General features: G+C 35.4%; 1 protein-coding gene and 1 pseudogene across 7 annotated transcripts in view; one reads left to right on the plus strand and one right to left on the minus strand.

The window, feature by feature from the left end:
* Positions 1 to 15,366, plus strand: part of LOC108750152 (dual 3',5'-cyclic-AMP and -GMP phosphodiesterase 11) — a 321,538-nt gene extending 306,172 nt beyond the window's left edge. For 6 of the 7 annotated variants that reach the window (XM_018489415.1, XM_018489416.1, XM_018489410.1 and 3 more), the window contains 3 exons: positions 399 to 804; positions 2,072 to 2,155; positions 14,571 to 15,366. In XM_018489415.1, the coding sequence (XP_018344917.1) occupies positions 399 to 804; positions 2,072 to 2,155; positions 14,571 to 14,750 (670 nt within the window). In that variant the 3' untranslated portion in view covers positions 14,751 to 15,366. Of the gene's footprint in view, positions 1 to 398; positions 805 to 2,071; positions 2,156 to 13,035; positions 13,228 to 13,317; positions 13,805 to 14,570 lie in introns of those variants that run through there. The other variant, XR_001939415.1, reaches the window with a different exon arrangement.
* LOC108750154 lies at positions 10,513 to 11,500 on the minus strand (annotated as a pseudogene).
* Positions 15,367 to 15,400: the final 34 nt, after the last annotated feature.

A 15,400-nucleotide genomic window follows, 5' to 3' on the forward strand; every position in this document is an offset into this window, starting at 1 on the left:
TGCCATTCAATTAAACGGACATTGGATGTTTCTGCAACGTCTCTTTAACATTGACTATACATTTCGCGATTTTGTTATAACTTTCGCAATGTTGCAATTCAACGTTTCTGAAATATTGATGCAACATTAGTGTACTGAGAAAGGATTGAAAAAATTGCTAGTAACTTTGAGATATCTTGAGATTTAAATCAGCAAGAGGACACTGTTCCGAAATCACTTGTACCACCATCAGAGGGAGAAGGTTGTGCAAATGGAAATAAACCGAGCTTAATTTAATGCGTATTAAAAAATTTATTTTTCTTAATATCGAGTATACCGGGTTTGCATACGTGCATTTATATTCTTTATCTTATTACGAATAGTTTTGTGTCCATATGAGATACTTCTTCGCTTTTTAGAGCTTCATCACCGTTGGCACAGCTGTATTCAACTTCGACGATGGAACATCATCACTTTGATCAGTGTCTAATGATTTTGAGCAGCCAAGGCAATCAAATCCTATCAAATCTTTCACCAGAAGAATATTCGCGCGTGGTAAAAGTTCTTGAAGAAGCGATACTTTCTACTGATCTGGCAGTTTACTTCAGAAAACGTGGCGCTTTTCTTAATTTAGCACGCAGTGGTGGCTATAACTGGGCATTTGGTGATCATCGAGAACTTCTACGCGGGATGTTGATGACAGTCTGTGATTTAGCGGCTATTACGAAACCATGGGAGGTTGAAAAGAGGGTAGCCGAACTCGTTAGTAGCGAGTTTTTCGAACAGGGCGACATAGAAAGGCGAACACTCAATATTACACCTATTGTGAGTAGTATGAATAGCAGTTAGAGGTGTGCGAATCAAATATTTGCAAGATCGAATCAAATAGAATCGAATCTGTGACAACATATTCGAAAACGAATCGAATCGAATCTAATATCTTTATGCCGAATTGAATCAAATCCTTCTGATTCGAAAACAAATCGAGTTCAAATCAAATTTTCACATACTGACAGATAAAAAAATTTAAAAACTGAAAAAATTAATTTTGAATATACAAGTATATCAAAAAGTTGATAATGTGACAAATGTATTAAAAAGAATTCTTTTTGGTAATACCTGCATTTTGAAAATAACTAATTTTTTGTTTATTTAAAGAGATCTGGATTGTCATTGAAAATACTTCATTACTTTTTAAATTAGCTTTTATTTATAGTTTGTTTCTAGTACATAAAGTATCACATTATAACATAATAATAATTGACAAATTAGAGACTTAAATTTTCATATGCGTATAAGTACACAAATAATAATCGCGATTAATGTATTGTTTTAAAGGAACTAGTGACAATTTATTCTGCACTGAGAGAAATGTTTAGTACATATAACCATCTATTTTATTGATATGTGATTAACAAAAACATTCTTATTCTTTTATTTAGAAATTGTGTCTTAACTAAAATTTTCGTTATTCCAACCGAACTTGTTATTCTAATCAGAATTAGATTGTCGTAAATTTAGGACCAATTAGGAAAATCATCTATCATTTTTTAATGAAAAAGTAAGAAAGTTTTTGTTAGTAACATATCAACAAAATGAATAATTATACATACAAAACGTTTCTTTCAGTGTTTCGAAACCTAATTTAAAGCCATAAATTGTTGTGCTAAATTTGTACCTTTATTTCAGACTGTTTCATTAGCTTAAACAAAAAGAATAGTATTTCAAAAAATGAAAAGCATTTTCTTCACAATGTAAGAAAATAAGCGCACGCGCTTGCACGAAGATTGGTAAGCGCTGATACAAGATTCGTCGCAGGAGATATAGGGTAGAGAGAGGGGGGGAGGGAGGGAGGGAGAGAGAAAGAGTCGATCAAATGAAGCATATTAAATAAGCGAGTGATTTGAAATTTCGAACTTATTTAGTATCGAATCTCTCAGATTCGAAAACAGATCGAATCGAATTCACTGTGATTTGATTCGATTCGATTCAAATTTGAACTAATTTGCACACCTCTAATAGCAATTAACTAATTAATTAAATAATTTGTACATCAAAAAATTCTTGAATGCATACGTGTCTGATATTCTAGGACATTATGAATCGAGAGAAAGAAGATCAACTACCGATGATGCAAGTTGGTTTCATTGATTCGATCTGTCTACCTATCTATGAGGTATGTACAGCGTAACAAAAAATAATGATTATATGTATATTCCTTCAGTAGGATATATACACATTCTAACTCACTATATATGTTAGTGCGTATACATATACGATGTGCGTGTGCGCGTGCGTGCGAAGGAGTCAGGGAGGGGGAAGCGCGTCACCGGAGTCCATGATAGAGGTGGAACAGTTCGTTCCTTCTCTCTCTCTCACCCGTTCTCTCTTTAACTTATTATCCTCTCTCTCCTATTATAGGATACAATTCTTCCACTCGGAAATTCTCTCTTGCAGTTCTATACTTATTATTTGCGCTCTCTCTTCTTCCCATTGCGCTCTCTCCCACGTTGTTTTTTCTTCTTGCATTTTATGAATTTTTAATGATACGACTTAGTAACTAATTATGATAATATTTTTATGAATTTTAATGATGTGACCTAATAACATTAATTATGATAATATTTTTTTTAGTAATAAAGAAAAAATGATCAAGCGCGCTTTCTTATCGACTAATTCAATACTTATTGAATTGTATTACTGAACAGCTATTATTAACTAATTCTTAACTATAGGGGAAGGGGGAAAGAAATCAAAATATATTTAAAAAATTTCATGCTTTATTTTAAATTTGATATATTTTTTTTGACGTTATGACCACCAGTTGTATATTTTAAATACATTTTGTAACGCACAATTTTTAACATGTTTTAGACATCGCATACTATTAGTAACATCTAGATTGTGTAAAGAATCTATATCTTCGTAATCAGCATCCAAGGTCTTAATGGTCAAGTTGTCATTATCGATTATATCAGCCAGCCATTCGTTTTTCATGTTCTTTAACGTATACGAGAGCTTTATTGTCGTCACTCTTTTCCGCACCAATTATAGCCATTGTAATCAGGCGTTTCGCCATGCTGTACGGGATCATCCCATTGCAATTCATGGTGATATGCATTCAGCCAGGAAGCGCAATATTTTTCTTACTTTGTCAAGAAATTCCATGGCATGGGAAAAATACACGTAAAAATATAATGAGAGAGAATAGCTCTTTTTCTCAATATCGCCATTTTCTTCACGACAAATTTCTTTCCAACGATAAATCCTTGCAGATCCACAAACGTTGGTATAGTCATGGTGAACAACTTTTCGAAATTATGCGCGATCGCAAAGAATCTTGGTTTTTATCTCTTGTATTGAAAAGAGACGAAAGGTCTTTTTTCTTTCAGCAATGATAATTTACGTAATCTTGCGTATCATGTTGGACATTGGGCTATATTTGATCACGCGATCGTGTATGATGAGACAATAGGCTATAGTATTTGCGGGTACATTCTCCTTGAATTCGGACATCCACGGTATCTTGATGGATTCTTTTTGTCACGAGCAATCAATGATAATGTGAATATAACCGTGAAGAAAGTTTTTCATGTTCAATAATGTTTTACAATTTTCTCGAGGAATTTGATAATAAGACATACGGAAATGTACATACAAATCATATTATATAAGACAGCGGTTTTATATTTGTCAAAATCTAGATTCAGATAATCGTACGAATAAAATTCAGAGTTTAGATAAAGTTTCACGTTGGTTAATTTACAATGACCGAAATAAGTTTTAGTTGCTTTCGTGATGTTTTTTATTAGCAGTTTGCAGAGCAAACATATCTAGGTTTTTATGATATGATAATCGCAGTTTTGATAGCCCACGAATGCTTTGTCGTGTTTTACAATAAGAGATACTCAAACAAATCCCACGAACGGAAACTCATACTTAGATATCGTCCACTTTCCAAGGTACACAGCATGGATAATTTATTGATTTCGTTCAACATAACGTGAGGCATTCGCCATTGTATTTTGTATAATTCAAGCGTCGATTCAGTGAGAACTGGATCTCCCACAATGCAATTATTGCCATTGCGCGTTTGTATCAAAATTAATTCGTGACGAGTGTTAACTACCACACGTTTGTAATCCTCGCAAAAGCCCAACAACATACTGAGCGGCACGCAAAAGTTAAAATATCCGTCAGATGTTATTAAACTTTTCGCATTATACTCAGACGGAATAAGTTCAGCATTATGCATAATCATTGTATTGTCACTTGAAAACAATGCATAGCTCTTTAGAGTACTGGTTATTCCAACATTTCTATTACGATCAATCTCTGCATCATTAATAAGTGAGTTCATATCGAATTTCGTCAACATGAACCCCACGCAATTACTTCCAATTGTTGGCTGTTTTTGTTGATCTTTTTCCTTTGACATCAATCTACCTTCGTAGAAAACACTTTCACACGTCAGCATCTAGTCAATCACTTTTCTAAATGTGTACCTGGACCACAAAATTGATATCCGGGAATATGCAATTCGATCGGAAATGCGTTTATCGCGTGATTTAAAAACCGCAGCCTTTTATTGTTGTTGATATTTGCTATAATTTCTTATAAATGGCGCTGGATCAATATGTGATCGATGGCAAGGAAAATTATAATGTTTCAAGCACCGACGATGTTGCCGAATCTCTGAATCAGTCTTTATATGCTCGGGTAATCTGTCCCACAGTTGATCTATGTAATTCTTAAACTCTCGTTTAAGCAAAATAAAAAATTTCAACTCTTTGGCGGTTAAACTATGTACATCACAGTTGTCCGACACGATTAGAAGTATTTTGAATACTGAGCGGTTTCGCTTTGCGCGCTACTATAAATACATCCGCTCTCGATGTTGTTTTTTTCAATATTATCAGTGTCGTAAAAGGAGAAGATGAAGTTCATGCGACATCGCAGACGAGCAAAGTTACTAATGTCGACAATAAAGTACAGACTGAAAAAGAAAAGCATGGAAACATGCTGCCGATTTCTATCTACGCGGAATCATCTACGGTCCATCGAATTACGACAAAACAAACGCATTAATAAGTTTACGGGAAAGTCTACATGTCATACGTTTCGAGAACGTGTACGTGTACTCGAAGTCGTTGCAACAGTCAAAATACCGATACTTGGAGAATTTATTAGCACCGATTGAAGAAATTGGTTATTTTACATTCTCGAATAATAACGATGTAGTATCGGATTCACCGAATGAGGCGCTTCCAAATTCCATTTTTGTCTTCAATGATGTGGCATGCGACAAGCAAAACGCGATTAGAGAGTACTTTGCGATGTATTGATACGCGGACGTCGACTGCTTTTATCTGTGTCAGACGTACGCAAAGATCCGAAGCATTTTATACGCAATAATGCAAATCTGTTGATTCTGTTCAAACAGGTGCTAACCTGAATGTATACAATGATCATGTAAACACCGACTCTTACGAGAATTTCTGCGAATTGTGTCGTTGCTGTTGGCAACAAAAGTATGGATTCGTAGATGATAGACAAAGACAGTGCGCTTACGAATGGACGATACAGAAAAGGATTTAATAAGTATGCGATACCTTAACGTGGTTAGTCGTTGTCAATACGTCAACTACACAACATTTCCTTTCGAGTGCAACATGGATGACAGCAAAAAACTCAAGGATCGCGGGAGGATAGCGAAACAAATTGCGAAAACGAGTGACTTGATTTGTAAAAAGTGTCGCGCTTTAAAAATCGGCAAAATAGAGCAAGATATAGCATTAGAGAAAGGCTTTAAGTCTATCGTCGAACCTCTAAAACAGATTATTGAAAACACCATTAATGATGAATCTCAACCAATGAAGAAATAAGTCATTGTTGTAAAGGATAAAAATATTAAGAAAAGAAAACCTGAAGATAATGAAGATATTCATGATAATAATGAAGATGATAATAATGGTGATGGCTTCTAGATGGATAATTCAAGGCTTCAATTGACACCGTCGTCTAAAAAGCAACGTACAAAAGAATCGAACATTACGTTGAATTCGAATTATGCGTCACTTAAACGCAAATTATCATACGAACATTCGCACGTTCTCACAGTCGAAGACGTTTATGAAACGCCCAATGAACCGTTTGAAACGTTAGTTAAACAATCTTTGCAAACGTGGCAAGTTCGTGAGGAGTTGTAATTGAGGGCACTTGAACAAAAATACGTAAACATACTTCTCGATGACAGAGAAAATGCGATCGATTATGTTTATGGTGTATACCTCAGTGAGAACAGTATGATGCTCAGTGATAAATATTTCGATGTAAACACAAATGACTTTGTGATCGTAGATGGAGTAAAGTACAAAGGTACACATGGTTTGTACGAATTAATTTTCAAAAGAATCCCCGACGACACTATTTACACCGAGAATGATAAACTAGCATATAAAAATATACTGTTGGCAACAAATGCTCACAGGCGCAGTTATAAAGCGGATAATCCAATAGTGGTCAGCAAGGGGTACAAATATAAGAATATAATAGCACCTTTGGTATCAGGTAAAATATAAGTTGGAACGGGCATATCACGCGCCAGGTAAAAGAGTCGGAAAAAGTGTAATACTACGCACCATGACCCTAAATAATAATAAAATTGATTGTGTTCATTGGAACGATCCTAACGAGTGGATCGTCTCCGATTGCTTGAGGCCTCGCATCAAGCAGATCACAATAACGAAATATTGTCTATTATTGAGGAGCTTCGTGAAGCTGGCTTTATTATAAATTGAAGCGGGATACACAGTCATTTTAGTTGACATCGAAATGCCGATAAACAACGTTTGCATAAGAACTTTGTGACATTTTACGCATTATACAGCAATAATCATAGCATAACGTAACATGTCTGAGAAGGAAAGCCTTGAAAAGTGGCGACTGCTGAAAGAACTGCACGCTCCGTCGAGAAAAAATTTTCCATGCAGACGTGTCACAGTTTACGGGTACGATGACCTGTGGCAGGCTGATGTGGTTGAGATGCGCCCTTACACACGATTTAACAGAAATTATCACTACGTTCTCTTCATTATCGATGTGTTGAGTAAGCACGCATGGGCCGTACCGCTCAAAACCAAGAGTGGAAATGAGATGGCTACAGCGATAGCAAAGATAATTTGAGACGACGGAAAAATTTGCAAACCGATATGGGAAAAGAATTTTATAACACAAACGTACAAATACTCTTGAAAAAATACAATATAAATCATTATTTAACGTATACTATAACAAAAGCGTCAATCGTCAAATGGTTAAATCGTACGTTGAAAAACAATATGTAAAAACAATTTACGTACAATGGAAATGACAAATGGATCGACTTGCTACCGCGTCTAGTGTCGGAATACAACGCGCGAAAGCATCGAACTATCGGTATGCGGCTCATTGATGTGACTATCACGATCGCCTACAAACTCTTAAACGGTGTACAGTAGCGTAAAGGTCGTCGCACTCCTGTGATTCAAATTGGGTGACTCGGTACGTATGAGTAAATTCAAGACGATCTTTGAGAAAGGTTACACGCCAAATTGGACCACAGAGATATTTAGAATCATCAAAGTACAGAAAACTAATTCCGTGACGTATCTACTGGAAGATTACCGTGAGAAACCTGTCGCTGGAGGAGTCTACGAGTACGAGTTGCATCGCGTCGCTAATCCCAACGTATATCTAGTTGAAAAGATGTTACGTAAAAAAGGAGACAAGGTTTACGTGAAATGGCTAGGATTTGATAATTCGCACAACTCTTGGATACATAAAGATAATGTGTTATAAAAATAAAATTTATTACAAATTGTATAATTATTTTTTTTCCTATGTAAATATGGTATATATTAAATATAATCGCATTATACATGTTATACATATATTTTACACAGATGCATACGTACACACGTATATACATACGTACATACATACATACGTACAAACGTACATACCATATATACTACACATAATATACATATTATACATATTATACATAATATACAAATTAAACGTATTATACATCATATACAAGCGTGTTTTTATTAATAAAAAAAATACATAAATACGAATAAAAAGGAAATAAATTTTTTTATAATAATATTTTATAATGTCCCCATGGCAGCGTGTCGATAGAATCTGGAACAATGTACTGCTTATTGTCGTATGGACTCAGAATGATTTTTATTTCGGATATGGTGTATACTTCGATGCAATTTCGATCTTATGCATGATTGCCTGCGTGTCATTTTAATTGTGTCATTGAGACACCGCGTATAATCATTGAATGTTATGGATCTCGCTACAATGTTGCTCTTTGCCTTTTTAGTATCTTTTTTGCCATCGACGCGCAAAGTATATATTTTCGCTCTAAGCCTGACGAATTCAATCCAGTGTTGTTAGACGAGCCGGATATATATACAATACATATATAAAAATGTATTATATATATTTAAATATATGTATACATATGTAAAATATATAAAATATATTAAAATTTTCAACATTTTCAATCCTGAGCGACTAATGATCTCCTATTTATTAATGACCGTTACTGAAGCTTTGTTGGACGCGCATGCGTCTGAAACTCGGCCTGTCTAACAACACTGATTCGGTCATGATCGCCGTTGTTTTTATCTTTCATTAAACCGGGAACTTTTTTATTTATGAGCGGAATGTCATATGCATTGTCGATCACATAATCACTAGTGTCGAATCAATTGATATCGTGCTTTATAACAGCGTAGACATCGTCGCATTCGATGTGATAAATAAATAAAACTGTCCGTGTCGGTATACATAATTTTACATTTTTCATGAAAGAGCGGTAACATGTATTCGTGATGAAATTCATACAAACACGCTTGGATATGTCGAAGACACACATACCCACGTATATCGGTTTGTTGAACTTTACTTCGAGTTTATGCATTTTTATTGCGACCAGATTTTCAGAAAAAACGCTTCTACTATGAAAGTTTGATTTTGTGATTATTGCCTCTGCACCATATTTCCCGTTCCAACGCGTTACATATTGATATAATTGTGCACGTTCTTCTGTGCATGGTCTTACCGAATACCGCGTTGTTCATTAATTTGTATAAATTATTTTCAAACTCATTATTCGCGCGAGTTCTAAAATTTGTATTGAGTTCGATGTACTCGCGAAGCCATGGAGATTGTGCGAATTGTAATATTGTATATGATGAATTTTTGTGATGCGGAGACCGTGACGAGTACATTGCTGCAGATTGCGATAATGAATAATATAACGCTTTTTATCATATAAATTCGCGAGGAGTTTGTCATCTTGCTTACCGGGTGGTTTCTCATGCGTCGGACAAAATGGTAGATCGGAGTGCGCGTCATAGAGATGTTGCGGATACTCCAAGTCAAGATACTCGAGATTCACCTCTCGGTGAATCTAACGCGATATTTACAACATTAAAATTGTCTACATCATTGACTCATCGAAAATCAGCATATGGCAATGGTTGACACATTGCCCAGCCACAGAGGTTGTTGACGTCATAGTACTTCAGATACGTCGATGATTTCGATGGATCGTACGACGGCACATATTTGTTGTTGGCTTGCGCGTATCTGTTGGAACATTGGCTCAGACCCCCCCGTATACCACGTTCGATGAATAGACGTCAACGTCGGTAAGAAGTTCGAAATTGACGCGAATATGTTTCAATATCGCGTCCCACGTTCGAATGGAGAATCGCTGCCACATTCATGACATGCGCGTAATCTCTCTTGGATACAGTGTCACCTGTTAACGAACTATAAAACGATTCACACGGAGGTAAACATTTATCCTCCAATTTTTCGACGCAGTCAACGTACTCGTACGGAAATACACCTTTATGCGTGAGTAGATCGAAATCTTCCATGTTGAGATTAAGAAATTCTGACTGTGTAATTTTTAATTTATCTTTATCGAGATACGACGCCAATTTTTTTAAACTTGCGAGAAATTTATATGAACCGATAGAAATTTATATGAATCGATAAATCATAATTTTATACAAATTTTCTTTTGATCATTTTTGTCTATAGTACTATTGACATATTTCGTGAAATATATTTTTCTTTTGTCATAGGAAGTATGTTTACATGTCCTTTATACGCGGTAGCTATATCCTTGATGATAAAGTGTGCGTCGTAGCCCGATAAATTATGTAATGTGAATCTTTATAATTTAAATTGCAATTTGAGTGCGCAGAGTCTCTATATCGCCCGGTCAAATGGTAACGATCGCGTACCCGTGTCGTCAGGCGCGAACGGTTTTCGCACACGTGGCAGTGCATGGCACTGTTAAACTTTTGCCAATCGTCTCGCAAGAAATCTGCCATAAAAACATTAGCAGACAGAATAGTATTTACATTATGCGCTAAATTTCTGAATTCCTCAGTGAACCACGCGACGCAATCGTTATCGCGACGAAAACGATATATTGACAGTGAGTTGTCGTACGAACAATGCGCGTAATACCTGATGCTAAACACGTTGTAATGTTGATACCTATATGTTGGCATATTCGGGTCTCTCTCCGTCTTCTCCAGGATGCATTCCAGGTCGGTGTAGACCATGAACGGGATGCGTTTCTTCCTGCAGTGATTGCTGAAACTCAATCACTTGTTGACCTCGCTCGGCAACCTAATGGCGCACTTGTTTAATTTTCCACAGTCTATTACGTGGATATCCAGCTTTGCGCTAGATCTAAAAAATAGTGCAGGTATCTGAAAAAAAGTATAATTTTTTTATTGTCACAAAGAGGTTACAAAAAAAACATTTTTAATTTTCAAACTTTAAATACGAAGCGCCTTACAGTTCCGAGTGTTAAGATGTTGAACTAACATTCATTTAAATTAAATTAAATTAATTTTTTTCAGAAATAAATTGAGAGCCGATAAATTATCGGATTCACACAATCATTCTGATAATCCTCTCCAATTTTCCCAAATCTTAAAAATTGTAATAAACTTATTGCGAAAAATATTGCCTCGACCGGGAGTCGAACCCGGATCTCTTGCATTCCGTGCGAGCGTCCTAAGCCTTTAGACTACCGAGACTATTTTTCGCAAAGTTTATTACAATTTTTAAGATTTGGGAAAATTGGAGAGGATTATCAGAATGATTGTGTGAATCCGATAATTTATCGGCTCTCAATTTATTTCTGAAAAAAATTAATTTAATTTAATTTAAATGAATGTTAGTTCAACATCTTAACACTCGGAACTGTAAGGCGCTTCGTATTTAAAGTTTGAATATTTGAGTTCCATTTCCAATCATATTTTTAATTTTATTTTTAATTTTAAATTAAATACAATATATACATACCGATCGCAAAAGTATTTTATGTGTCCATATTTATTGGTTTGTGAGCTCATGAGGTAGGACAGATTCTTTAGTGCCCCGCGTTATCCTGCATGTACAATAAATTCACATGCTTGTTCTTCTTCATATCGGTGAGCCGTAAAGGAAGAATCCTCTTTTTTTTGCTTCTCGATGCAGTATACGTTGACGGAGATATCAGAGATGACGGAGATTAAGATTTTCGAATTTTTTAATTTGATTCAGCGTCATTGGGAATACAATGTCATGAAGATTTACTACAGTCATATAATGCGGATATAATGACTCTCGCTCCATATTTTTTTTAGCTGGGTGTAGAGCGGTAACCATTGACGCGAAGCACGTGTTGCTTAGGGATTACACATTAATCATAGTTCTCTTCAGTTTAATTTCTTGCTGGAGTTTGATATGACAGTCTGCTTACAGAGGATTATACTTATTTATGTTTACTGTTAAATTCAGTATATTAATTTAGTATTAAATTCAGATGTGACAGCGTCCATCCACTATCGCGCTCCTAGAATTCCTCCAGGATAGGCTCGACGACGTGCAACGCATACTACTCATGTAAATCGGATGAACGAAAGAGTTCATAATTTCTCGTGCTCACACTTTTATTTGCACGTTTATCATCACACAAATTCACCATTAAACACTATGTTTATCTTAATATTATCATGTCTCTGAATAACATTTTGCACACGCTCAAGTACTATCTCTCTCCATCTTCAAGGAACTGACGAGATTTGATGTGTTCAGAGTTTATCACAGCACCGGTCAATATACTTTCGAACGCCATATCAATCTCGCGCCATCGCGCTGTACCCGACACTCACTTGCACGAAACGTCTACACACCGTGTCTTTCAAATTTTCGAGTCGCGCGAATACAAGCGATCAACGTGTTTAACTCCAATCGATAATCGTGGATGTTTAGCGCGATTCTGTTCCTCCAGCGATTCGATGAAATTATCATAACGCTGTTCCCACGCAAGAAACTCTTCTCGCGTATTTAATTAAGCGGCTTGCGCTATGAGATCACGCTTCGTTTGATCCACATTGTCATTTTGAATTGTTGCTCGATTGCTGACAAAATGAGTTTCCAGAGAAGAAAATCTTTTTGTTTTATATAGTATGGAAAGATGCATTATTTGGTTTGCTGCACGTTTTAACATGTTTGAACATGTTTCAACAAGATTTAACGTGTTTTCGAAGGGGTGATTTTTTTATCGCAGTCATAAAGATAGGCCAAAAAAAAAAAATTTTGAAAAGAGAATTGGAACAGAGACTTTACTGTCGATTCCCAAAGATAAAAAGAAGAGACTTTGATATCGTCAAAGTGCATTCTTGTGATATGTATTATTGTGTAGTTTAACAAAGGTTTGATGATAGTTATACTGAATAATAAACTTACATATTTTTAAAAATAAGTAAAATTTTACATTGAATGCACTGCCCCGAAATTCATTTTTTGAAAAGACAGGAGCAGATAGACTTTATTGTCGTTGGTGCCGATCTCTTAGATAAAAAAGATTCGATATCGTTAGAATGCATTCTTATGATATGTGCCAATTTGGTATCCTTCGACCACGTCGCAATTATTCTTCAAAGTATAATGTATATAAAAAAATTCCCTCCATTTTAGGGTGTGTAAAAAAAAATGTGGAATGGAACTGTTTAAAAGAAGAGCTCCGGGCAACGTTACCGCATCAGTCGTTCAGAGAGCTTCAACAGAGTTCAGACGGCTATTGCTAATTATACGTTCTCCGAGAAATAAAATATCTCAAGCCATGAAATATTACGTTCCAATTCAACAGGATGAGGCGTGCAAGAGACAGTAAGTTTATTTAATTTTATAAAATATTTGCTTATACGTATTATACATTATATATTTTTGTAAGATCTATTTACATTTTTTTTTCAACAGCGCATTTTTTCAAACATCGTCTAGTACATCTTCGAAACCTCGCTACATACTTCGTATCTTGTTGAGGAAATATGCATTAACATTGACAGCGTACAAGTTTCTGTAAATTGGGATTGTTGTGGGATCTATATCTCATATGCAAATTGCGATTGGCGATAATCAAGGCAACCGCATGTTTATACCTCATGCTACGTGGAAAGCATTTATCGAGAGGTATGCAGATATCGAGCGATTAATGCAGTCAACAATCCCATCATCATCATCATCATCGATTCAAGATCTAAATGTGGAACTTGTTAAAATATATGATAACATAAAGTTAACATTAAATTAATGCACATGTTTGTACATGAAACCAACAACTGTGCTTTTCTTATTTGAATTTGAACAATGTGTTGAGCATGTATTCTATGAGTCAATATACGCACGATGTTAGAAGAAATTTTAATATTTTGTGTCATTTTTAAAACAAATTTGTATTACTAATGAAAGCGATGCTGCAAACATTTTGTACAAAATTTATGATAAAAATATTATTCTATTATAGAATGTGAACTAATAGTCTGGTTTAGATTATATTGTACATTCTGCATTACATGATAAATAAATATATGTTAAAAAATATATTCTTTTCTTCTAAAATTACTTTATCCCTAATATCTTCGCTACTTCTTCTTCTTTATATCTTCGTAGTAGTATTGAATTAGTCAATAAGAAAGCGCGCTTGATCATTTTTGTACTACATTACTAAAAAAATATTATCATAATTAGCGTTACTAGGTTACATTAAAAATTCATCATAAAATGAAATTATTAATAAAAATATTATCATAATTAGTTTCTAAGTCGTATCATTAAAAATCGTAAATACCATATCTATTTAATTGAATCAAGAAAAAAGACAACATAGGAGAAAGTGCAACCAGAGGAAGAGAGAACCCAAATAATCAGTATAGGACTGTAACAGGTGGAAGAGAGAGAACTGTATCCTACAATGGGTAGGAGAAAGAAGACCACAGGATAAAGAGAGAACGCAATGGATGAGAGAAAGAAGGAATGAACCCTTCCCTCTCTTACATGAACTTCGGTGACGCACTTCTCCCTCCCTGACTTCCTCACACGCACGCACGCGCGCACGCACGCACATACACATCGTATACGCACTAACACATAGTGAGTTAGAATCGGTGTATGTATCCTACTTTCTTCTTATAAAAACTTCTAACTCATCTTTTCGTATCTATGTTGGACAGGCGTTTGCCCATCTGTCGGACAAACTTGTGCCACTCGTTGACGGAGTTAGTATAAATAAACAACATTGGTTGGAGATTGCTGAAAGCCAATGCCAGATGGAGACCTGCACGAATCACGATAGGACACTATCGATATCGGCGTCCGACAATGAGGAAACCAACGAGCAAGCGGACCAGTAGTCATTATGATGATGTCATGGCTATTAAAATTCAATGTATCAAACATAGCGACCATCCGTCAGTTGATCGAGAAAGAGATATGGAATGTAATTTTTACTATCCTTATAGACCATTTTCCGTGACTCATTTTCTTTGTCTCAATTATCACGGTTTATGTTCTGCGTGAATATGAGTGGATAATCCATTTGTTTGTATTGGATTATGCGTTAATTTATTTCTGTCAATTTCTACATATCTGCTGATCAAATAGACGGTATATAACTTCCTCATTGTAACGTATATTTTAATCAAAATTATTCTATAAATTCGACATATAGCAAGTTGAAAAAGCTAAATCTTAATGATCTTGCGAAATATGATGAGAAAGATCTTTGTTCTCTCTCCCCCCCCTCTTTCTCTCTCTCCCTCTCCCTACCCCTCTTCCTCTCCCTTTCCCTCTCCCTCTCCCTCCCCGCTCTCTCACTGTCTGTCTGTCCGTCTCTCTCCGTTTCTCTGTCTATTTTATATATTCTGTTTCTCAATCCTCTTTCGTCTTGTCTGTTTATTTGTTCATCCTTTTAGATACTAAATGATAATCTCCAGATGCTACTACTGTACCTGAGTGTATTGTGTGTATATATATATATATATATATATATATATATATATAT

This window comes from Trachymyrmex septentrionalis, unplaced genomic scaffold, assembly GCF_001594115.1.
Source record: "Trachymyrmex septentrionalis isolate Tsep2-gDNA-1 unplaced genomic scaffold, Tsep1.0 scaffold33, whole genome shotgun sequence".
Taxonomy (NCBI): Eukaryota; Metazoa; Arthropoda; class Insecta; order Hymenoptera; family Formicidae; genus Trachymyrmex; species Trachymyrmex septentrionalis.